Source organism: Typopeltis vanoorti, chromosome 5 (assembly GCF_054136105.1).
Source record: "Typopeltis vanoorti isolate ZY-2024b chromosome 5, IOZ_Tvanoo_1.0, whole genome shotgun sequence".
Taxonomy (NCBI): domain Eukaryota; kingdom Metazoa; phylum Arthropoda; class Arachnida; order Uropygi; family Thelyphonidae; genus Typopeltis; species Typopeltis vanoorti.
Window position 1 is genome coordinate 49,621,240 of NC_143553.1, and position 26,425 is coordinate 49,647,664.

General features: G+C 37.6%; 1 protein-coding gene across 1 annotated transcript in view; it reads left to right on the forward strand.

Annotated features, from left to right (window-relative positions):
* LOC150106392 (uncharacterized) overlaps positions 1-26,425 on the forward strand; it is a 264,780-nt gene that overhangs the window by 207,385 nt on the left and 30,970 nt on the right. The window contains exon 13 of the mRNA XM_090392418.1: positions 16,978-17,124. Coding sequence (XP_090248544.1) covers positions 16,978-17,124 — 147 coding nt within the window. The remainder of the gene's footprint in view (positions 1-16,977; positions 17,125-26,425) is intronic.

The following is a 26,425-nucleotide window of genomic DNA, read 5'->3' on the forward strand; positions in this document are numbered from 1 at the left end:
TTCAAGGCTTGCCACTGAATCTCCAAGGTTTGATTCCTGTTCTCAAACTCTTTCGTTTTTTCTTCAATAATCTTCATGTATTTTAATCTACAGTTCACATCTGAGAGCTGCTCAACTTTTATTCGCTTTAGAACTTTCTTACATGTTATTCTTTTTAATATGAAATTCAATTTTATCCTGCTCAAGACTAAATAGTGATCACTTCCTATTTCAAATCCTCTGTACACTCTGGTGTCCTGCACCAGGGAGAAAACATCAGTATCAACAATAACATAGGCAATGAGACTTTTCTTATTCCTTGCCTCTTCTCTCCATGTGAATTTGTGCACATTTTTATGTTGGAATATGGTGTTAGTAATAACCACTCCATGTCCTGAGCAGAAATCCAACAGGTATTTGCCATTATTATTAGCTTTGCTCTTTTCTCCAAATTTTCCCAAAATATTTTTGTATGTCTTAATATCATTTCCTACTCTGCTATTTAGATCCCCAACAAGGACCAACTTTTCCTTTTTCATTAAGTTTGATATCTCCTCTTTGTTTACCAATATTCCCTTAACTGACACTCTCTCTCTCTTAGAAAACGTTTTCCCCTCTGACATCTTAGATCTCTTTTCCTTTGCCATCAACTCTGGGTATTTCTCTTGGAATAACAAAATCTACAAGCAGATAGAAGGAACCGCCATGGGTTCCCCCCTCTCACCCCCCCCTTGCCAATTTCTATAGGGAAGATTTCGAAAAACGAGCCATAGACTCAGCCCCACTCAAACCTTCTATCTGGCTAAGATATGTAGATGATGTGTTCTCCATTTGGCCTCATGGCCCAGACACGTTAGACTCCTTCCTCTGTCATCTCAATAGCCTACATCCAAGAATCCAGTTTACTATGGAAAAGGAAAAGAACAATTGTTTACCCTTCCTAGACACCTTAGTCACGCGCCTGCCCAATGATACACTTGCCTTCACTGTATACAGAAAACCCACACACACAGGCAGATACATTCACAAACTCTCCCACCACCACCCCTCACAACAATATGGCATCATTAAAACCCTTACTAAGAGAGCCCACAATCTTTGTTCCAGTGTAACCGCCCTCACTACTGAGCTTAACCACATACACAGAACTTTCCTCTCCAATGGCTACAGTGAACACAGTATCAAAAAAATAATTAATTCCTCCCCCATTCCCCATCCCTCTCGTCAACAAGAATTTAAAAATGCCATCACCATACCCTACATCCGAGGCACTTCAGAAAAAATAGCCAAGATACTAAAAAAGTATAACCTACACACAGCATATAAGCCCTACCGCAAACTTGCTACCCTTATCCATTCTACGAAAGATCAGCTCCCCCCTCTCTCTCTGCCTGGAGTTTACAAAGTACTCTGTTCCTGTAAGCTTGCGTACTTTGGACAGACAGGCAGATCAGCATCCATCCGCCTGGAGAAACACAAGTCGTACATCGTTAAACACAACTATGGCCATTCAGGCTTGGCTGACCATGTTTTGGACACCACCCACAGAGTATCATGGAAGAAAACCACCATGCTCCACCACAGCAAATTCAAGAAAGAGAGACTTTTCTTAGAAGCAGCAGCAGCTCTCAAAAACCAACCAAATCTCAATAAATATGGTTGCATTAAGCTTCCGAAGATTTGGGAAACACTCATCACCAGAGGTCCCACCTTACATTCCAGGCCACCTACTACCGCCCATAGAGGGCGCTCCACCTAGATAGGACTTTAGTGTCACCCACGTGGTTGGGCTTAGTATTGTAAGTTTTTGTGTGCATGTTACATTAATTGTTTTTGTAATCCCCGTAGATGTCCTAGTGACTAGGACGAAATATAGGAGTATTAAATTCTAATTTAATTCTTTCTTAGTGTTGTAAAAAATCCATTAAACCTACAACATAATGTCCTCACAGCACTTAAGCCTCTACACAAGAACCTTTTTCATTGTGTCAGTAGCTTTCTCTAGAGCCTCAAAAAATTCCTCCACTTCTACCTTAGTAGAACCTTCTGTGGGACCATAGGCACAAATAAGTCTCATTGTCCAGTTCCCCATTCTGATATTTGCCCAAATCACTGTACTTGACACTGCCTGCCATTCAAGAAGATGAGCCTTGTATTTTGTGTTGAATACTATGGCTACTCCTTCTTTTCCTTGATTGTCATTGCCTGAATATAACATTTTGTATTTATTGCTCAGAAAGATCTCACCAGTTTTTATCTTTTTTGTTTCAGTCACCCCTATTATGTCGATCTGGTACTTATCTAATTCCTCAGCTAGCACCATTTCTTTGCCATTCAGGCTTCTTATGTTGATAGTACCGATCTTTAACTCTGGTGATGTTGAGTTGGAGTGTGTTTTCAGATTTGTTCCCAGTAGCTGACTTTTCGCTGTTCGCCCTGGTTCCCTGGCGAAAACAATGGGAGCCTTGTTTAACTGGGTGATGCCCCAGCTGGCATGAAATTTTGTCATGTTGTACCATCATTTTTTATTTTGGTTTAACCAATAGAAATACAATTTGGTCAGCTAAATCCCAAATTGCCAGCCCATCCTCGTTCGTCCAGTATCCAGGTAGATACCCAACAGAGTGCACCACGAGAAGGTGAGGATTGGACATTAGGTCAGAAGGCCTGGTCGGTTCTCCCATTCCTTTAAAGGCTATGTGGAGGTCTCCTCTCAGTTATACAGCTTTGACCCTTAAGCACCCCTGTGTCTTAAGGGTCCCAACACAAAAAAAATTCACAAAATAACACAAAAAAAGTTATTTTATTTCTTTGTAAAAAAAAAAGTCACTGATTTTCTTTTGCTTCTTTGAAGCTAAACTTTTTTCGAATGCTTCTTCGCTGAGCTGCATTAGCAACAAAATTTTGTGGAATGGCATATCATTCTGCTTAGCCCATTCTATACACATATTAAAACTGTCAGCTGCCTCTTCATAATTTCATCATCTGATTTGATTTCGAATTCACTTTTGGTTCTACCTGTGATCCATTCCACAAGATCTATTTGTGAAATTTCAACATCTGGATTTATATTTTTAACCAAATTATGCACGTTTTGAATTTCCTCTTTTTGTGTATATTTGTGATTCATGCTGACAATACAGTACGTACTGTACGGTATAAAAAAACCAAACGTGAATACACAATAAATCAAAATAGTCCTCCAGTATAACCATACAATCGACAGTATGAAAAAAATACTGTACTGTAATAATAATAAAATAAATAATAATAGTTAAAATAATAATTATTAAATAAAAATAATAGTACACAAAATAATGATACATAATAAATAAAACTTTTCTTTCAAACCGCAGTTCGGATTACTGGAGGGTTCGGATTAGCAAGATATCAATGCATTTAATGAGGTTTATAAAGAGTAATAGAAGTAGCATTTAACAGTTTATATTCAGGATATGATAATTTCATTAACCCACTTGATTGTATAGTAGTCAAAAGATATCATCATCATCATTCTAAGTAACAGTCCTTGTTCCTATGGAGAGTCATCCTATTTCTGGCTTTCCTGTTTAGTAGTTTATAATCTCTACCAATTAATTCAAACACCTCTAAGAATGTATATTCTGGCCTTCTTCTTCTTTTCCTGGTATCTTCTAATATAATCCATATGTTATGTTTCCATAAGTATCCCAGGAATTTCATCTTTCTTTCTCTAATTATCCTCTTACTTGGTTATCTTTTATTTCATGCAAGAGTTCTCCATTAGTTTTTCTTTGTTTCCAATTTACTCCTAGAAATACTCTCCAACAGTACAGTGTATTTCAACTGCTTTAATTATTTCCTAGTCATGTGCTGTCTCAACAATATGTTCCAAACAAATGTTTTTATAAATCTTTTCCACATGTCTTTACATATCTTACTTATAATAAATTATCTCTTTTTCTTTAATACTTCTTTTGCAATAGCATTTCTTGTATTTCCAACTTGCACATCTTCGGTCTTCTTGAATAGTTCCAGCAAGGTATGTGAATAATTGTACTTGTTCAATATTCTTACCGCTAATCACTATTTTATCTGTCTTATGTTGTTTCTTTGAACCTGCCACCATTATTTTAATTTCTGCTGCATTTATTTTAAGTCCATAATCAGATAAAGCATCATCCATCCTAGATAATATCTGTTTTAAATCCTGTTCGTTCTCAGCTAAGACTGCTATATGATCAGCAAAGCATATCACATGTATCTGCACTGCACCTACAGTTACCCCATTCATTTTTATATACTGAATATGCTGTACTTCATACATTCTCTCTATACAGGTTGAAAAGTAAGGGTAACAATGCACAACCTTGTCTTACACCTTTCTTTATTTCTCCAGTTACTTCATTTTCATATTTTCATTTTGCAGTATTCATATCTTTGTTCTCACTGGTATACAATTTCTTAATTAGTCTTATATCTCTCCAGTTTATTTCTCTGGTCTATTCCAATTTCCTTCATTATTTTTAATAATGAAGGAATAAATTCACTCTGTTGTGAATTTATTTACTCAACAGAGTGAATCTGTCGAGTAGGTAATAATGACACTGAAAAACAGAGTGCAATTAATGGAAAGGTGATGAGCTGGGTTGACGGAAAACAAATGTGTGTGACTGGCGATAAAATAGTGACAGTGAAAAAAAAGATGCAAGATTTGAAAGCTGAGTTGGTGAAGATGAGGAAATAGACAAGGTGGATGCCAGTATGAAAAAGATAACGAAAGACCTGCAAATGGCGCTGTATGATGATTTGGTTATTAGAAATGTGATAAACAAGAAATAGAAATGCAAGAGAAATACAAGAAATGCACAAGGTTTGTTTTCCAGGAGGTAAAATGAATAGAGTGATTGAGACATTGGGTATGAGGAGGAAGCGAGAAAAGGAGTTGTAGTAGGGACAAATGACTTACTGGGAACAATGAGAATGTAAGATTGGATATCAGGAGGTTGTTGGGAAGGATAAAAGATAATAGTGTGATAGGAAAGGTAGTCAGTGTGTGTTGTCAAGGTATGACGGTGATGTCATGAGGCAGAGAGAGAGAAAGAATTATGAACGATATGTTAGCAAAAATGTGTGAAGAGAAAGGAGTGCAGTTTGTTAATGTGTGGAATGATTTTAAAGGAGGAATTGAATTGTATAAGAGTGATGGACTGCATTTGAATGGTTTTGGTGTGAGCCATTTGGAGAGATTGCTGCGGAAAGGGAACATAATGAATGCAGAGAATGAATCTGAGCACGTAAGAAGTGATGTGAAAGAGTGGGAGAGTAAGGAAGGAGAGATTGAAGTGGTGCTTATGAATGAAGAAATGAGTAGCATGAGTGTACAGAATGAGAAAACAAGTGTGCAAGATAAACAGGGAAATGGGAAGAGTCAGGGAAACATAGCATGAGAAAGGTTGATACTCTAAGAGGATGTGAATGCATGTGTAGACAGAAAGGGAAGGGGGATAACCTGGGATATAGGAGAAAACAGTTGGATCTGAAGAAGGTCCTGGGATAAGTAAGGAGAAAAAGAAATAGCTCATGAAAAGTATGGAGAAGTAACATCTAATAAGTGGTATATTAGTGAAACTGAAACTTGTTATAGAACCAGAAATGAGCTGCTATGTTTGCATACGAATACTATTAGTATTAGTAACAAGGGAAATGAAATGGTTGCATTAATTGAGTTTGTTCACCCAAAAATTGTTGGAATAAGTGAGGCATGGTTGGATGAGGATGACATCCTGACAGGAATATAGATGGAAAGGAATATATGATGTATTTTGTGAAGATAGAAAGAGTGAAAAAGGAGGTGGAGTTCTATTCATGATAGAGAAAGAGTTATGTCCATACAATGTAGAGATACAACGGGGAAATAGTACGTGGGTTAGTGTTACCAATTTAGCTCTTTTGGAGCTAGATCTAGCTCTTTTTTTTTCTTCCCTAGCTCCAAAAATTTTAATCTAGCACCTAGCTCCAAATCTAGCTCCTTCAGAACTAGTTTCAGCTCTTTTTAGTTGTTTTTATAACTTACTGTTAAAGAAATTGTTTTAAAAGTTTTCCAGATGTTCGCATTTGATAAGGAATTGTATTGTACATTTGGTATGAGCATCGTACATGTTTCAAATGCATGATGACATCAGTCAGTCACGTGGCCTATTTTGTCATTTTAAAGTTGATAGCACTGCTACAAGTTAGTCTTTGCACAGTGTTCTGGTTGGTAGTTACAATAGCGAGTGGGAAGTTTTCAAAGACTGATCATAATTTGTTGCTGTAAAAAGTTGTATACCCTTCTACAAAAATGAGCAAAGAGAAAAATAAAGCTTACAAGCAAAAATTTAGGAGGGAGTGGTTTGAAATTGGAATGTTTAGTAAATGGTTGTGTGAAGTTCCTGGTGACACTACAAAAGGCCACTGTAAGTTTTGCAGATGTGATATAGCTGCTAAATATTATCAACTTGTAAAGCATAGCGAAACTAAGAAACATCTTGCTGCAGTTTCTATTACAAATATGCTTGTGAAAAAGTCTGATGAGACTGCGAACTTTGAAGGTAGGTTAGCATTATTTCTTTGTTGTCACTCATCAATCAACAGTTGCGATCATCTAGTAGATCTTTGCAAAAATATCATCCCAGACAGTCAAATTATGCCAAAGGTAAAAACACCAAACTAAGTGCTCTGCAATTGCAAAGAATATTCTAAGTGAGCATTTTGAAGAAGATCTATTGCGAACATTGGAGATCAAAATTTCAGCTTGCTAATAGACGAATCGAATGATATCACAGTGAATAAGATTTTAGGAATGGCCATCATTTGTTATTGCAGGAAATTCAACAAAATTATGCATACATTTCTGAGCATGGTGGTTCTAGAAAAGTGTGACGCTAGTGGTATTGTGGCTGCACTGAAAAAAGAGCTCTTGGGCAAGAAACTGGACATTAAAAATCTCATTGCAATCTGTACAGACAATGCCAGTGTTATGGTTGGTGTCGATAATGGCATTTATGAACAACTGAAGGCATATATTCCCTCCTTAATTTTAATTAGATGTGTATGCCATTCATTACAACTGGCAATGTCTCACGCTTGTGCAGAATCTCTCCCAAGAAAATTAGAATTTTTAGTTGCCGAAACATATAAGTGGTTTTCACATTCTTCTTCAAGACAAGCAACATACAAAGAGCTGTATCCAACTATCAACGAAGATGGTGCTCCTCTGAAAATTGTAAGCAGTTGTGCAACAAGGTAGCTCTCCATTGAACCTGCAGTAGACAGAATTCTCAGCTAGTGGTTGGAATTAAAAACTCACTTCGAAGTCGTGAGTGTGACTGAGAAATGTTATAAAGCTCAAATTTTGTGGGAGATGTACAAAGATGAAAGGAATCTATTGTATCTTTTATTTTTGCATCCTGTTCTAGTTCAAGTTCAGCAAGTTAACAAAATTTTCGCATCTAACAGTGTAGATAAGATGAGATTATTTGAAGACCTTTCTCTTTTGATTTGCTCTATTGCTAATATGTTAGAGCTACCATCATCCACAGTCGACCCTCTAGAATCAGAGATTGATGACTATTTGGATCCCAGTCCAAATCTTGGTTATAGATTTGAAAGAAAAATTTCAGAGTTGTTGATACAAAAGAAAATAATGCAAAATGATGAGCGAAATCTTAGAAGTAGAGCAAGACAGTTTCTTCTTGGTCTCTTCAAACATCTTAAGCAAAGGTTGCCTGAAAACTTGAATATTTTAAGAACGATGTCTTCTTTTTCTGTTTGACAGTATCCTAAAACATATAAAAGAACCTGCTACTCCCATCTTAGAAATAATGCTGAAAACAGAAAAAGATGTTGCTGCTGCTGAATACCAGTGCAGTACTATCCACTTAAATAAATGGACAAATATAGAAAACACTAGCTATTCTGGACTGAAGTATGAGAATATAAAGATACATCCGGAATGAATCCATTTAAAGAAATTGCTCAGTGTGCAATAAATTTATTAATACTGCCAAATTCTAATGCGGAAATTGAACGAATTTTTAGTTCCATGAATGTAGTTAAAACTAAATTAAGAAACAAGATGGAATTGCCAATGTTGACAGCTAATTTGTCAGTCAAGTATGGCCTCGGGCTTAACAACAAGTGCTGTACAGACTATCATTTACCAGCATCTACATTGAGTAATATTGGAACGATGGCCACATATAATAAAGCTGAAAATCTAAGTATTAGATTTTCAGGCCACATATAATAAAGCTAAAAATGTGGGTAAATTAAGCATAGAAGATCACATGGAAGATGTATTTAGCCACTTATATGCAAGTATCACTTCAACTTGAATACAGTAAGTAACTTAAAAGTATCAGCTACTATTTTTAAAATTTTAGCTTCAAATTTTTATTTTTAACTCCTTTTTAGCTCCTTTTTTTAAAAGATTTAGCTGTTTTTCATAATTTTCATTTGGCAACACTAACGTGGGTGGTCTGAAAAGTTCTCAGCCTCGACCATAGATGGCAACACTATTGGCAAGATTTTTTTTTTTTTTTTTTTTGAGTTGGTACATCTGTCATAAGCATCCATTATCCAGTCCCATATCCAGGGACAGGATAATGGCAATGCAGCATCGCTGGAATAAATGTATTAGTCTTAAGGGAGGTTATGTTGAAAAATAAAAATAATTTTGAAATTATAAATTTGTTTTTCATTGTTAGGCTGAGAACTTTTCAGACCACCCTCCTAGTAATGGTTTTGAGGCAGTATGGTGTGAAATAGAGGTGAATAGAATGAAATACTTCATTGGATGTTGCTATAGAACTGGTATTGTGGAAGGTAGTAACTAGGAAATATTAAGCAAATTAGCCAAGCAAATGGGAAATGGGTGATCATTATCGATGATTTTAATTACAGAAATTTAGATTGGGATGATGAGATAACGACTGGAAGTAAAGGAAATGAGTTTCTTGAGTTGTTGAGGGACAACTACCTCAAGCAGTATGTAGCAGAGGGCACAATGATTGAGGGAATCTTATGATACTATTATAAATGAAGTGTCAAATCCCTATAGTTGGTGTGAGAGTGACAATGAAGTGATTGCTTGGGTGTTTGCCAACTATGTGAAGACTTCCACGAGGAAAGGATATATGTGGAACTACAAGGCTCGTGATTATGAGAAGCTCAAGAGACATCTGGCTTGACATATCTGTTTACATTGGGTCAAGTTCCAAAGGAGTGGAAGGAAGGTAAGATTGTACCACTTCATAAAGGAGGTGACAGAATTCAAGTATTAAATTCTAGTCCGGTTTTTGTGTCAGGTGTTGTGGTCAAAGTGTTGGAAAGGCATGTGAGAATCAGGATCCAGACGTGGGTTGACAAAAATGGTATTATCTTTGATGGAGAGCATGGATTTGCTAAAGAGAGAGAGAGAGAGAGAGATCATGTTTTAGTCATCTGCTTACATGTTACAATAAGGTGACAGCAGCATTGGATGTGGAAAATGGGCACACAGTAGTATACTTAGACTTTGCAAGGCTTTTGATAGATTATCACATGACAAATTGATAGTCAAACTAGAGCAGATGGGGATGAACATTAGACTAGTGCATTGAATTACAGATTGGCTGTCTGATAGGTATCAACAAGTTGTGTATGGAGGATCAATATTCCAGAAGGTGAAAGTTATTAGTGGTGTGCCTCAGTGGTCTGTTTTAGTGACATTGCTATTTAACCTGTATGTTATACTGGGGAAGATTTGAATGGGGATATTTGAATGGCCAATGATGCAAAGTTGGTACGAACTATGAAAAGTAGAGCAGATGTTGTGGGCTTACAAGAAGACTTGAATAGATTATTGAGTGAATGGGCATAGGAATGGGGATGCCAGTTCAATGTTGCAAAATGTAAGGTTAAATTTCCCAGTATAATTTGGGAAACAAAGATGGGATATATTGTCAGAGGTGGAAGAAATAAGAGATCTTGTGGTGATGGTGGATAAGGATCGAAAATTTAAAGGACATATGAGGGTTGTTTGAAAAGTTTGGTAAATTCCCAACAGATGGCGGCACAATTCCTTCAGTCATACCAGTGTCAGCACGTATCATCTTTTTCATGACCCCTGGCAAAATTTTAGCGATGTGCAACATGTAGTTCTCGTTTGGTAAACATTTAAAATAACTGTGTTTGCATTTTTCATAAAAATGGAGAAAAACAAGTTTCATGCAGTGGCAAAACACTTATTTGAAGAAGTGGATGACTGCGCAGATCAAAGTTGACTTAGATGCAGTTCATAGGGACTCTGAATCTGCATTAAAGACTATTTATTTTTGGATAAATGAGTTTAAATGTGGTCATAAGTCCATCAAAGGTGAAGCACACTCTGGATGTCCAACTGAGGTCACTACTAAGGAAATGATTGACAAAATCCATGGTATCGTTATGGAAGACCACCGAATGAAAGTGCATGAGATTGCTGAGATTGTAGGCATCTCAACTGAATGGGTGTGTATATATCCTGCTTAAAAAATTGCACTTGAAAAAGCTGTGTGCATGATGGGTGGACGATTGTTGACTATTCATCAAAAACGCATGTGAAAAGACATTTCAACACAGTGGCAATGTTTAATCACAATTTGCAGCATTTTTTGTTTCGATTAGACAAAACTTGGATCCACCACCACTATGCACCTGAGTCCAAGCAACAGTCAAAACAGTGGACAATGCCTGGTGAAAGAGCACTGAAAAAAGCGAAGCCTGTTTTGTCAGCTGAGAATGTGATGGCCACTATTTTTTGGGATTCCCAAGGAATTATCATGCTAGACTATTTGGAAAAGGGTAAGGCAATAACAGGAGTCTATTATGAGTCATTGTTGGACCATTTAAAAGAAGAACTGAAGGAAAAACTGCAAAGATTGGGAACAAAAAAGTGCTCTTTCATCAAGACAATGCACCATACAACACATCAGCCATTGCAATGGCAAAACTGCACGAATTGAGATTTGAATTGGTTCCACATCCATCGTAGTCTCTGGAGTTAGTCCTATGTGACTTCTTGTTCTCAAACATAAAAATTTGGCTGGTGGGAAAAAATTTTCTTCGAACAAGGATGTCATCAAGGCTGTCAATAACTATTTTGCACAATTTGACAAATCCTACTTTTTAGATAGGATGAAAAAATTGGAAACTTGCTGGACCAAATGTGTAGACCTTGATGGAGACTATGTTGAGAAATAAAGGTGATTTTTTCCAAAAAATATGTTTAACTTATTTTTTTACCAAACTTTTCAAACAATCCTCTATTGCTAAAACTGTGAGGAGAATGCAATGAATAATGGCAATGATGCAAAAGACAGTGACTTGTAGAAGTAAGGAGATTCTAGTTCCATTGTATAAGGCTCTGATTAGGCCACATATGGACTATTGTGCACATATTTGGTTACCTGATTTTCGAAAGGATGAAGAGATGTTGGAGAAGGTCCAGAAGAGATTGACCAAAATATTTTCTGATCTCTGAAACGTTGAATATGAAGAAAGATTGAGATGATGCAATTTGCAGAGTCTAATGGATAGGAGGAAGAGGGGAGACATGATAGAGATGTACAAGTTGGTAAGGGGTTGTTATAGGATTAACATTGATGAGGTTTTTCATAAAGTAGTGAGGAATTGATGGAGAACAAGAGGTCATCCCAGGAAGCTGTATATAGAGTGTGTCAGCAAGGGAGTGAGAAGCAGGGTTTTTTTTTTTTGCACATGGAGAGTTGGAATGCATTGCCCGAGAGCATGGTGTCTGCAGAGAATTTGAATGTGTTTAAGGCATGGTATGGTGAGCTGTGTGTGTGTGTGTGTGTGTGTGTGTGAGAAAGGGAACCTCCTAGATGAGTCAGTGACTCCATGAGATCACTGGATAATAATAATTCTTATTAGAGAAAGTTTGTTCCATTGTACATTATTGAGATCCTTTTCCAAATCTTTTAAAGCAGTGTATCTATAGTAGCTTTATTTATTATTATTATTATTCAGGCCTCCATGGAGTCAAAAGACTTATCGTGGGAGGTCGTTTTTAGGAAACACAAAGTTTATCATACCACTCCTTGAACCCATTGACTGTTCCCACTCCAACCACTCTCTCAGGCAATGCATTCCAAGGTTCAACCATCCTCCATGCAAAGAAACCACTCCTCACTCTCTTGCACACAGCCTCCTTTCGTAACTTCCAGGGATGGCCCCTTGTCATCGCTCCTTCCCTCCGTTCCCAAGTGAAAGAACTCTCCAATGTCTACCATGTAACTGCCTCTCAACAGTTTAAAAGTCTCGATCATATCACCTCTCCTTCTTCTATCCACCAAACTCTGCAGTCCACATTCCCTCAGTTGATCCTCATAACTCATATTGTACAGTCCTGAAACCATCTTTGTTATCTGCCTCTGTACCCTTTCCACAGTCAATTTATCCCCTTCAAATCCTGGGGATATATCTGAGAACAATAGTGTAAATGCGGTCTGATCAGGGTCTTATACATTCATCTGCAGGTCAACATACTTCTCAGTATTGCAGCAATTCTCTGAGTTATCCTCACCACCTCTGCAATATGCTCCCTGAATTTCAGTTTTCTATCAATCATCACCCCATCACTCCCCTACCTCCTCCAATCGAGTATGCATCCTCCCATCGGTGGATCCCAAACCTGAAGACTTTACATTTTGCTGCATTAAATCGACTCTCCCCCATTCATTTGCCCATCTGTCTAGTTTATTCAAATCCTCTTGCAGGGCTGCCACATCTGCACTATTACTGATAACCCTTCCCAGCTTCACATCATCTGCAAACAACTGAATGTCCCCTTGCAATCCATTGACAGTATCATTGATATAAAGGTTGAACAATACAGGTCCCAGTGCTGAGCCCTGTGGAACCCCACTTGTAACCTTCTGCTTCCTTGATATTGCCCCACCATACACAACTCTCTGATACCTATCGGTCAGCCAATCCTGAATCCATTTGACTAACCCAACATTTAAACCCATGTGCTGCAACTTAAATATCAGCTTATCATGTGGCACCCTGTCAAATGCATTTGCAAAATCCAAAAAAATGGCAGTATATGCCTTTCCCTCATGAACTGCTCTTGTCACTTTATTATAAAAGGTAATCATATTACTAAAGCAAGATTTACTTCAGTTACTTGGCCTATTATTGTTCTTATGGCTAGTATTGCTTCCACGCATGCACGCGTGAAAGCAATACTAGCCATAAGTATTAAGGGATCTGCACTATGAATTGTTGGAACATCCACCCTATTCCCCAAATTTGGCTCCCTCTGACTTCTCCTCTCTCTATGCCATCTACTCCTCCAATGATTGTGTTTTTGTCTGTTAATTGTTTGCATTCTCTATCTGATTTGCATGTATATGAAATGAAACACTTGAATTTCCAGGAACAAAAATCCATTCAGCTTCATTTGAAAGAGCCTATTGAAAGATTCCTGTCGTCATGATGAAAATCAAATACATATATTTTCTGATAGAAATGTGCACTGTCCCATCATTCTTCCATTGGCACTACTCAAGCACTTTTATAGACCATATGTAAAAAATTTTATATTTTCAAAATGCAAGTAAATAATTTGAGAATTATGGTTTGATTTATTCTTATTAATTATTATTATTATTCAGGCCTCCAAGGAGTCAAGACTCATCGAGGGAGGTCCTTCCTAAGACATAAAGTCTGTCAAGACTCATCGAGGGGAGGTCCCCCCCCCCTGAGAAACACAAAGTCTATCATACCACTCTTTAACCTCACTGACCATTCTCGCTCCCACCACTCCATCAGGCAATGCATTCCACGGCTCAACCACCCTCCACACAAAGAAACCACTCCTTACCCTCTTGCTCACAGTTTCCCCTCGTAACTTCCAGGGATGCCTCTTGTCATTACTCCTTCCCGCTGTTCAACCAAGCGAAAGAACTCCCCAGTGTCAACCCTGTAACCACCTCTCAACTGTTTAAAAGTCTCGATCATATCACCTCTCCTTCTTCTATCCACCAAACTCTGCAGTCCACATTCTCTCAGCCGATCCTCATAACTATCCTTGTACAGTCCTGAACCATCTTTGTCATCCGTCTTTGTATCCTTTCCACAGTTAATTTATCCCCTTCAAATCCTGGGGACCAAATCTGAGAACAATAGACCTGTGGTCTGATCAGAGACTTATACAACGGAATGATAACCCTCTTATCTCTGCAGGTCAGTGTCCTTCTCATAATAGCAGCAATCCTCTGTGTTACCTTCACCACCTTTGCAATATGTCCCCTAAACTTCAGGTTTCTATCAATCATCAACCCCCGATCTCTTGTCTCCCCTACTTCGTCCAGTATAACTCCTCCCATAGAGTATGCAGCATCCCATCGATGTTTCCCAAACCTCAAGACCTTACATTTTGCTGCATTAAACTGACACCCCCATTCATTTGCCCATCTATCTAGCTTATTTAAATCCTCTTGCAGGGCTACCACATCTGCACTATTACTAATAATCCTTCCCAGTTTCGCATCATCCGCAAACAACTAAATATCCCCAATGCAATCCACTGGCTATGTCATTGATATAAAGGTTAAACAATATAGGTCCTAGTACTGAGCCCTGTGGGACCCCACTTGTAACTCTCTGCCTCCTGGAAACTGCTCCACCATACACAACTCTCTGATACCTATCAGACAGCAAATCCTGAATCCAGTTGACCAATCTGACATCCAGACCCATGTGCTGCAACTTAAATATCAGCTTATCATGTGGCACCCTGTCAAATGCCTTCGCCAAGTCTAAGAAAATTGCAGTATATGCCTTTCCCTCATCTAATGTTCTTGTAACATTATTATAAAAGGCTAGCATATTGCTAAAACAAGAGTGTCCTTTCACAAATCCATGTTGATTCTCACAGATAACGTTACCCTCATCTGCCCAATGCTGTATACGGTCCCTCACTACTTTCTCCAAGATCTTAACAACTACTGATGACAGACAGACTGGCCTATAATTAGACACTTCCAGTCTGTTACCACCCTTATGCGATGGCACTATCTTACCTTCCTTCCATTCCCTGGGCACCTTTGCCAAAGCCAGACTTTCATTGAAAAGCCACGTTATAGGCACTGTCAATTCCCTAGCACATTCTCTCAAAACTCATGGTGAAATTCCATCCAGTCCCACAGCTTTACTGACATCCAGAGTACTCAGTATCTGAAACACACTCTCCTCCTGTACCTCCAGACCTCGAACCAGTCCTATCCCTCTAGCATTAAAACTGACTCCTCTAGGATGAAATACTCCAATAAAGTGTTCATTGAACAATTCCACTATGTCCTCTGCATCAGTCACTCTATTCCCATTTTTATCTCACAATATCATTCTTCCACAGTCATTTCTCCTCCTACTGGCCACATAGCTAAAAAATTCCGTAGGATTTTCTTTGGATCTTAGGGCCAATCTCCTCTCATATTCCAGTTTCGCTTTCCTTACCACACTAGTCACTCTTCTGGCCTGTGTCTTATATTCCTCATGCATCTCTTCACCTGTCTCCTTATATCTCTTCCATAGCCTCTTTTTCGCATGCAATTCCTGTTTAATATTGTTTGTCATCCACTTTACTCCAAATTGCGTCCTCTTCTTCACTCGTGGTATACAACTTACCATTGCTGATAACAAATATTCTTTCACAATTTACCACACACTAGTGATATCCCAGCCTTCCAATTCCTCCCTCCATGAAACTTCCCGAAGTTGACGTCTAAGACTATTATAATCACCTGCCTTATAATTCCACATAAGTTCCCGTCTCTTTGATACTCCTGCATGTCTATTCATTTTCCAAGTCAACACCATATGGTCACTCTCTCCAACTGGTGGGAGAGACGTCAATTCAGTTATTATGAACTCTTCTGATGCTATAACCAAATCCAAAACTTTTGAACCTCTTGTTCCCTCTGTTACATGTTGCCTAAGACATTTGTCCCTCAAGAATTCTAGAAATTCCATTCCCCTATTGCTACATACATCTTCCTCTCTTCAATTTATACTACTGAAGTTAAAATCTCCCATAACAATCATTCTTCTTGCACTTGCCAAACTTAGCTGTCTAAACATCTCCTGGTCCCCATCCTCTGTGCTCCTGGGTCTGTAGCAACACCCCACTAAATATCCTGTCTTGCCTACCTCTACCTCACACCATATGCTCTCAAAATCATTTGTCTCACTTCCTTCCAAATTCTCCACTCTTAGAGGACATAGGTCATCACTTATCATAAGCAGTACCCCACCACCACGCTTTTCCCTCCTATCCTGACGAAAAATGCTATACCCAGCAACTTCTATTCCTGTTGTTATATCCCCTTCTGTCAACCACGTCTCAGTGATCGCAATAATTTTTGGCCAGGCTGATGCTATCTGCGCCACCAATTCCTCTCCCTTATTCCGGATACTCCTGGCATTAGTATACAGCATATAAATGCCATTGTTTCTATACCCAGCATTATCCCTTCTAGACTCCACTGGGCTCAGTGTTACCTGACATTGTCTCCCTTCTCCCAAGTATCTATTCCCACAAGAGGCCACCCCTGCTATCATCCTCCCTGGGACACACTGACTCGTTCAGAACAGCAATCTCTCCAGATGCCTATGTCCTTCCTCATTCAAATGTAAATGGTCTCTCGCATACAATTCCTCTCTTTCCTCAAACGCACTCCAAGCATCCACATATACCAGTCCTCTCTTGTCACACATTCTCGCTATTATGCCATTCAATATCACCGCTCTTCTGCCCACCTCATCATTATCATACCTAGGCAACACGCACACTATTTTTCCTCTCTCTGTCTTCTTCCGTACTGTCTCAAGCAAAAATTCATCACTGATTTAGTCCATTTGTACAGTTTTAATGCAGCTAATTTAAAATGTGATGTATTTAACCAATACCTTAAATATCTTAAATATTAGGAATCTGGAAAGTTACTGGCAAGAAAGACTGATCAGAGAACTTAAGAAGGCCACACACTCAGGTGATCAGGAAAAGCAGAAGCTTTTATCTGAATTCAGTAAAGGACAAAGGTTGCTAAAGGATAAAATTCTTTTACTTCAGTCAATGTAAGTAGGCTTAAGAATTATAATTTATTATAAGTCATTAATCAAAGTTTATCTCTTTTCCCCAGTTTATTTTGCTTATTTCTTTAATTAGTTTATATATGAGGGTGTTCTGAAAAGTTCTCGGCCTAACAACGGAAAAACAAATTTATAATTTCAAAATTATTTTTATTTTTCAACACAATCTCCCTTAAGACTAATATATTTATTCCAGCAATGCTCCAATGTCATTATCCCATTCCTGTGGTCGTTCTTAGTAAGATCTGCAAAATATCCCTCTATAGCTGCAATCACCTCTCGATTCAAAGAAAAATGACCAGCAAGGAAGAGTTTATTTTTGGGAAGAGATAGAGGTCAGAGAGAGCCAAATCTGGGGAATAGGGTGGATGTTCCAGCAATTCATAGTGCAGATCCCTTAATTTTCCCATTGGCAAAACACCTTTGTGGGAAGGTTCATTGCCCTGATGAAAGATGATTTTTTTTCTTCTGCACATTAAGTCTTTGCTCACGAATTTTTTAATCTAGTCTGGTTACAAGATTGGAATAATATTCCCCAGTTATTGTTTTATCCTTTTCAAGATAATTAATAAACAAAATGCCTTTAGCACCCCAAACCACCAATGCCATGACCTTTCCTGCTGATGGAACCGACTGTCTTCTTTGATGCTGAACAACCGGCTTCTGTCCATTGCTGTTTGGATTTTGGTGTGTAATGGTGAATCCAAGTCTCATCCATAGTAATAAATCGATGCATAAAATCAGTTTTATTCTTGTTAAAATGCCCCAAGCACTGTTCAGAGAGTTTCATGCGAGTGCATTTTTGATCTGCTGTGAGCAAGCATAGCACCCATCCTACTCAAAGCTTTTTCATTTGCAATTCTTCATGCAAAATATATCCTACACGTTCTTTTGAAATGTCTATAGTCTCAGCAATTTCATGCACTTTGACTCGCTGGTCATCCAATACCATATCTTGCACTTGATCAATGATTTCTGGTGTTAATTATTACACTTTTTGGAAGTGTTTTATGTGAATCATCTTCAAGGTTGGTACGGGCATATTTAAACTCGGCAGCCCATTTCTTAATTGTCAAAAATGAAGGAGAAGAGTGCCCATAAACTTTTATGAACTTCAAATGATTTTTTGCTGTTAAACCTTCTTTTGCAAAGAATTTTATAACTGCACGATACTCAATTTTATCCATTTCAAGTGATACAGACAACATTTTTGCTTCAGACAGTAGTATAAAACAAACTACTTGATAGAATGACTTGCAATTTCACATGGATGTTTATGACAGATCTACCAACTTAGAAAAAAAAAATCTTGCCAAATAGTGTTGCTATCTATGGTCAAGGCCGAGAACTTTTCAGACCATCCTCGTATAATGTATTATTATTATTTTGACACCTCCAGGGAGTCCAAAGACTCATCGAGGGAGAGTGTGCTGATAGCATCGAATGATTGTACCCCTTCCAACTACTAACCGCACTCAAACTTACTTAACTGAGCCATTAGTAGCAGAGGCTCTACCAATCGACCAACCTTTTGCCAGCAGGCATAATACACAAAGTTCATAGTCATAGTTACTTCAGGCAACACAGCCATAATTTTAACCAACATGGTTGGCTGGAATTATATGGTAGGTTACTGTCCAACTAATCCACCAGACCAACTACTTTTCTTTCTCTTTCATTCCATATACCTTTTGTACTCTAGCAGCCACCCTGAAACTGTATTCTCTTCTCCATGGACTGCAACCTTTAGTTGTTGAAGGACTCAACACCTAAAGGTTGTTGATTCCTTCTTTCTACTTAACTTCTTGCCCTTACACACATACATACATAGCACTGTTGTGTGTGTGTGTGTGTGTGTGTGTGTATATATATTTTTTTTCCTTGTAGCATGATTGGTAAAAAAGTGATGTCTTTTGATTAGAAGGATTAGGTTCGAATCCCATCTCAAACATGAGAAGCATTTACAAAAATTTTTCACTTGAAGGTGAGCTAGCTGATTTCATACAGAGATAGTGGGATTATTGTCCCAGAAACTCAGGATCCTCCCCTTGATAACAAAACAGCCAAGTAATTTAAGAATTTTTAAATTTTGCAAAACTATGGAGATAAGATTAATCACCTTATGTAATTAAATATATAAAAAAATAGCCACTTGACTGTATATACACAACAGGTGAAAAAAAATTATATTTTAATCCAATATTTGCAGAGAGCTATGGTTGATGATGATTCAGTGAGCACAAATGGTGTATGTTTTTTCATGTATGGAGTGTTTTTGATGGTAGAAAGGATTTCTACTTACAAGAGGAACTACACCACAATGAATTTGATGTTAGGTGTTTAGAGAAATTGTTCTTCAGTGAAGAAGTGAATGCAGGTGGTCAGGTAGTTAAGCATGACAGGATGGCTGCATGAGGACTTGAACAGTTAACAGACAGACATTATTATGAGAGAGAGAGAATGATGCTATAAAAGAAATGATCCTGAAAAGGGTGTGGATAGTTTTTCAGATAAGAAAAGCTATGATCGCAGCAGTAGGGTAAGGAGTTTGGGTGATGAATTATTTGTTATAGCCATGTTTGCTATAGTGTAATTGGTTAGCATGCATGTTCACTAATGTTAGAAGCATCAGGAATAAAGTCAATAAATTTCTCAAGGCATTTGATGCAAGAAACAATGTCTCCCATCACTTCCTAAACTTCAAGTCCTAAAGTGGCCCTAAAATTTAGGACTATATAGTCAAAGTGGTTAAACATCAGATCAGTGGCGCACCCAGAGGGGGGCCAAGGGGGCTCGGGCACCCCCCCAAAGAAAAGGAAAAAACACTAGAAAAATTTCCAAAAATCTTTTCCTAATTAAAATTCATTTTTTTTATTTATGTTGTGTGCTACTTATGAATTAGCGATCACTGCAGATGTTCACTTATAGGTCGTATGCGATGTGTAGTGTGTGTATTCGCAAAACGTCTACTCAACTCGGCCCCCTCCAAGATTAAATCCTGAGTGCGCCACTGCATCAGATAGCTGCAATTTTGGAGAAAATACTGATCTGTAGGAATAAGAAAGTTTTCTAAGATCTCTGTTGAAATTCTTGAGAGTTCCATTATAAAGACCACATAACTAATTCTGAGATTTATAAATAAATAAATAAAAATAAAAATTATTAGTTCTACACTTCTGGAATGATTTTGCATACTTTTTTTCACATTTCTTTGGGAGAGTTTGTTACATAAAAATTTAATGAGACACTGCATCATCAAATATAGTAGAATAGAATCCATTCCTACTATATTTCATGTCAGGTCAGAGTTTTTCTCATTGTATGTGGTGAGTATGTGGATTACCAGTGGATATTGCGATTGCATCTTCAGTGAAGCTTCTTTTTTAAAAAAGCTATGTAGGTATTTAAGCACAGTATAATGTGTGGAAAAGTCACTCCCTTATAGAGTCTGACTCCTCAGAGGAGCCTGCATAATTATAATAATAATAATAAGAAGAATTTCTTATACAGTAACTGAGTCAATTTCAAGGATGATGATGATGAGGCAAACAAAGCAAAATTCAATAAGAATGTGGAATTTCCAGCAGGTATTCAGTTATCACAATGGTGTCCTCTAGATGGGGCTGTAGGTAGCCAGATTTTTGTTATGTAGAGGATGACATCTCAGATATTTTTTATATCCAGATTTATTTAAATTAGGAACATTCTGTAGAGCATAAACTAATTTCTAGAATGATCTTTCAGTTTTGAAGCAGTCTCTTGAGGTAAGATTTTTCTCCATCTTACTGTAGAGTATCAAGCACATGATCAGTCAGTCCACTTGCTCAAACTTATTATAGCATTTATTAGGAACATACATTCACAGTGCATCAGCATAATCAAAGGTAAAGCTAGTACAAAGAATGTTAATCCTATTTATTTACAGAGTTGATCCATGTGCCAGAATGCCACCTAGCAGGTGGTTACAATAAAATCACTTAATTTTAAATTTTGGCTTTCATTGTAATCTTATTTTATTGTTTAATTAATTAATTGCATCAATTAGGTTTCAAACAAGCGAAGTTAATTGACTCATTTGAATGGCTGTGATAGTCCATTGAGCCTAACAGGCAAGGGAAAAATCACTTAATTTTAAATTTGAGACTTAATTGTAATCTTATTTTATGGTAACCATAAAATAATGTTGCTTAGCTATATTACAAGGAGTTTATGTAAAGTAAGGTAACACTTTTTTTTCTTAATAATGGTGAAACGGAATGAGATAAAACACGATGGACAGATAGAGCCATTAATAACATTCAAAAAGACAGCCATTGCAGTGTGGTGGTACTATCGTCTCACAGTAATTCCAGTTGCAAGATGGCAGCTACCATGTGAGTATGGTCCAGAACAGGTGTCTGTGAAATTATTCATTTTTTGCAAGCAAAAGTGGGGGGGATCACTAAGTGACATTTGCTATGAACTGGTTGTTGTGTATGGCAAAAAATGGGATGTCAAAGAAGCAGCTATGTTTTTTGGTGCAATTAATTTAAGCTGCCATTGTGACATTGGAAATCGACATCAGATAGGCAGGCCTTCATAGAGCAAGGCAGAAGACAACATTTCGTTCATTAGGGGCATCATTCTTTAAGACTGGTGAGTGAATCTGCATGAAATTGCACAACCAGTGAGCTTGTGCTCCTGATGGGTCTTCCAACAATTGTCAGAGGGGGTGCAAAGCAACATGCATGGGAATGTGTCTGGAGAATCTATTGCAATACAGCAACAAAGGCAAGGATTTTCTTGCTCGCCTAGTCACAGGAGACAAAATGTGAGTTCATCACTTTACCCTGGAAAGCAAAGAAGATTCCATGATGTGGAGTCTTGTTTGCTTTATTATTTGCAAAAAATTCAAAACTGTTTCCACTGTCCAAAAAGTCATGGCCATAGTGTTCTGGGATCACCAAGGTGTTTCGTTGGTGGACTTCTAACTGAAGGGAGGAAGAACAATCAATGCAGAGCTTTACTGTGTAATGTTGGACAAACTGAAAACCAATATTCAATGTAATGTTGGTTTTCAGGACTCCTGCAACATGATTTTGGTGCACAATAATGCTGCTCAACACACTGCAACACTACCCACCACTTATGAGTGGTTATGCTGTAATCATTGGGAAACTGCCATATCCCCCCCCCCCTACAGCCCAGACTTAGCACCCTTCAGACTTCCATTTGTTTTCAGCATCTCTCAAGAAACACCTTTCCAGAAAGCATTTCTACAGATGAGAAAGTTCATCAGGCAGTGCGATGTTGGTTACTTGGTGTGGGCACAGACTTTTTCCATACTAGTACTGATAAATTGATCTATGGGTCAAGTGCATTGATAAATTTGGAGACATTGAAGAAATAGTGCTTATGTACTTATTTTGATCATAATTTCAACTTCCTATTATTGAACATCCTTGTGAATAAAAAAAATGAGTTACCCTTACTTTTCAGAAACCCCCTCATAATATAATTAACATTCTTTGTTCTAGCATCATCTTGTGATTATGCTGGTGCACTGATGATGATGATGACCAGTAAGTTTGTGGTCAAATTATTTGCAGTAATATTTATTATGCCACAAGTGCCATTAAAAACTCTTCTAATTATATAATTATTGTATTTTTCGGACGATAAGACGCACCTCAAATTTATGAGACGACTTTTAGAAAAAAATATTTTATTATATAAAGATATTTACAAATTCTTACTTAATTTTTATTTATTGTTACAATCATTTGTATTAGCAATATTCAGTTCATCTTCACTCTCGGTACTATCACTCGTCTCATTAATGTCACCCTTCGTATTACTTTCGTCTGAACTATTGTTGTCATTCCCTTCAAAAACTGCATCATCTTCGCTACCATCCCTCGCATTACTTATCCCGCATTTCTTAAATGACTTTATAATTGCCTCTTCTTTCACAGCTTCACATGAATTTTTCTCCCAGGTACATACTTCTGAAATTGTTGGCCGTTTCATACGTCCTGTTGCTGTAACATCGTGATTTGGCTTTGCCATCCATTTGTTCCACTCTTCCTGCATAAAATTTTTGAATAGTTTATTAATAGATCCATCCAAGGTTTGTAATTGACTTGTAAGGCCTCCAGGAATGACAGCTTATTCTGTATTCATTTCTTTTAGAAGCTTCTTTGTTGATTCTGTTTTATGCGCTCTGAATTGATCCCACACTAACATTGCAATCATTTTAAACAACGCACCTGGACGTTTTGCTCATATCTTTTGTATCCATAATTTCATTCCTGTTTCGTCCATCCAGCCTTTATCTTGAACGTGGATAATAATGCCACAAGCAATTTCATCTCTCGGTAACATTTTTCTCTTGAAGATTAACATGGGGGGTAGTTTTGTTCCGTCCACGCAACAAGCTAAAACTACAGTGTAGTGAGTTTTTTCATGACCTGTTGTTTTGATCACTATTGATTTGGTGCCTTCTGAATCTACTGTCCAATTTGAAGGAACATCAAAAGTTAGAGGCACTTCATCCATGTTCGCAATTTGATTAAGCTCAAAGTTAAATTTCCTTCTTGCTGATATGACAAATCTATGGAATTCTATAATTTTAGCTTCATAGTCAGCCAGCATTTTTAGGCAAGCGTGGTTTTTGTACGCATGCATAACCTCTGTCTTTTCATATAAAGCACCAAGACGATGATCCTGTAAAATCTAAAATTCCATTAACAGTTTCCCATCGTTTCGCTTCAAAAATTATCATTTTTGTAGAAACAGATATTCCCATGTTTCGATGATTTGTTACCCAATTTTTCATTTGTACTTCTAATTCTGGCCATTTTTCTAGATGCGAACAGAATGTTTTCTTGTGTTTACATAGCAGTTTTAATTGTTCCTCTTGTTTTCTCTACTCACGAACCATTTTTTCTGTTGGTGGTGAACCAAAATGTCTTTCTGCTGCTCTGTTTCCATATTGTTTTGCATAATTTATCACATTTAATTTATAACTCAGGTTATATGAAAGTCTTTTTTGTTTTACACTCATTTTTTCTAATTTTAAGATAAAAATTTTAACGACTTATAAAAAATAATTCAAATGAACCGTACAAAAGCGCATATGTTTACACACTAATGACTATTGACGCTCTAAATCGGTGATTCACCCACATGCAGCGAGATAACTTAGGTACCTACCTTCAGTGGCGTACTTACTAATTTTATTAACATATTACGCCAGTAATTGAACTTCACTAACAGCTTCGGTACAGTGTAAAGATTCGTACTTTAATGTTACCTTCAGACCATAAGACGCACACCAATTTTCAGTCGATTTTCTTATGGTCTTATGGTCTGAAAAATATGGTATATAATCTTACTAAAAGCCTTCATAGCCCAGTTAGTTTTGATTATGCGCTTTGGCTAGAAAGACCTGGGTTGAATCCATCTAGAAGGAGAGGTGATATGATTGAGACTTTTAAACTGTTGAGAGGTGGTTACAGGGTTGACACTGGGGAGTTCTTTCGCTTGGTTGAACAGCGGGAAGGAGTGATTACAAGAGCCCATCCCTGGAAGTTACGAAAGGAAACTGTGAGCAAGAGGGTGAGGAGTGGTTTCTTTGCGTGGAGGGTGGTTGAACTGTGGAATACAATGCCTGATGGAGTGGTGAGAGTGAGAACAGTCAATGAGTTTAAGGAGTAGTATGATAGACTTTGTGTTTCTTAAGGGGCACCTCCCCTCGATGAATCTTGACAGACTTTATGTTCTTAGGAAGGACCTCCCACGATGAGTCTTTTGACTCCATGGAGGCCTGAATAATAATAATAATAATCATAAAAATAACCTTATAACGCCTTTTCAACTGAAGGTGAGTTAGCCAGCTAGATTCATATGGAAGTGAAGGAATTTTTCCCTCCTATATAATAAAAATAAAAGTTTTTATTATTGTGCAAAACACAAAAAATGGCCAGAAGAACGAACAAATGAACACGCACACACACACAGACAGAGAGTTAATATGCCATACAGATAGGAACTGCCCCTATGAGAGCATTAGGTTTCAAACAAGGGAAGTCGACTCATTTGAATGGCTCTGATAGGATATTTGAGCCTAACAGGCAAGGTAAAATGGGAATAGGAAAATCTTAATGTTCTTCTCTCCATTTAACTGTAGATATACCAGATTGTCCATAATAATGGAATTTATAGTGGCAGTGTTAAACTAGTATAAAAACTAACAAAGTTTAAATCCACAAAAAAGCTGTTCTTCACACTTGACTATGCCTAAAGGGTATAGTCAAAATATTATTATTATTATTATTATTCTTTATATGGGTACTTCATGGAGTCAAAAGACTCATCACAGGAGACCTATATTAACCATTAACACCTGTCATACATCTCCATAAGCTTATTTATTGTTGGTGCACTTACAACCACCTCTGGCAATCCATTCCACTCATTCACCACTCTCTAACTAAAGAACCTAGTCTGCACATCCTTACTGACCACATTCATAGACAACTTCCAAGTGTGACCCCTTGTTTTCACCCTACTTCCCATGTATTGAAAATTTTCTTTTGTGTCAATCTATCATATCCACTCTCCTCCACCTATCAGCTAAACTCTGCAACCCACACACACATTCAATCTGTCCTCATAGGTAACATTCCACAGACCTGTCACCAGCTTGGTCACTCATCTCTGAATCCTCTCCACCACCTCCCGATCTCCAAGAAATGCAGGTGACCAAATCTGTGCACAGGTCAATATGTGACCAAGTCATAGCCTTAAAAAGAGGGATAACAACCTCCCTATCTTTATTGTCAGTGTGTTCTTCAACATCCAAGTAATCCTCTGAGCTATTCTGCCAACTCTTGCAACATGTCCTTTGAATTTCAAATTCTCTATCTGCCATCACACCCAGATCCCTAGTCTCATCAATTTCCTGTAAACTAGTGCCATCAATATGAAATGAAGCATGTAATCTTTTCATCCCGAAGTGTAATACCTTACATTTTATAACACTAAATTGACAACTGTTATCCTTTGCTCATGCTGACATATTTAAATCATTTTGTATATCTACATCACTTTTATCGTCTATTGCTCTCTCCAGTTTTGCGTCATCAGTGAACAGTCGAATATCACCTCCCTTAAATCTTCCACTATATCATTAATATACAAGTTAAAGAGTAGTGGTGTCCTAGTACAGAGTGCTGGGACACTCCACTAGTCACCCTCATTTGCCTTCATTCCACTCCACCATATACCACTCTCTGATATGTCT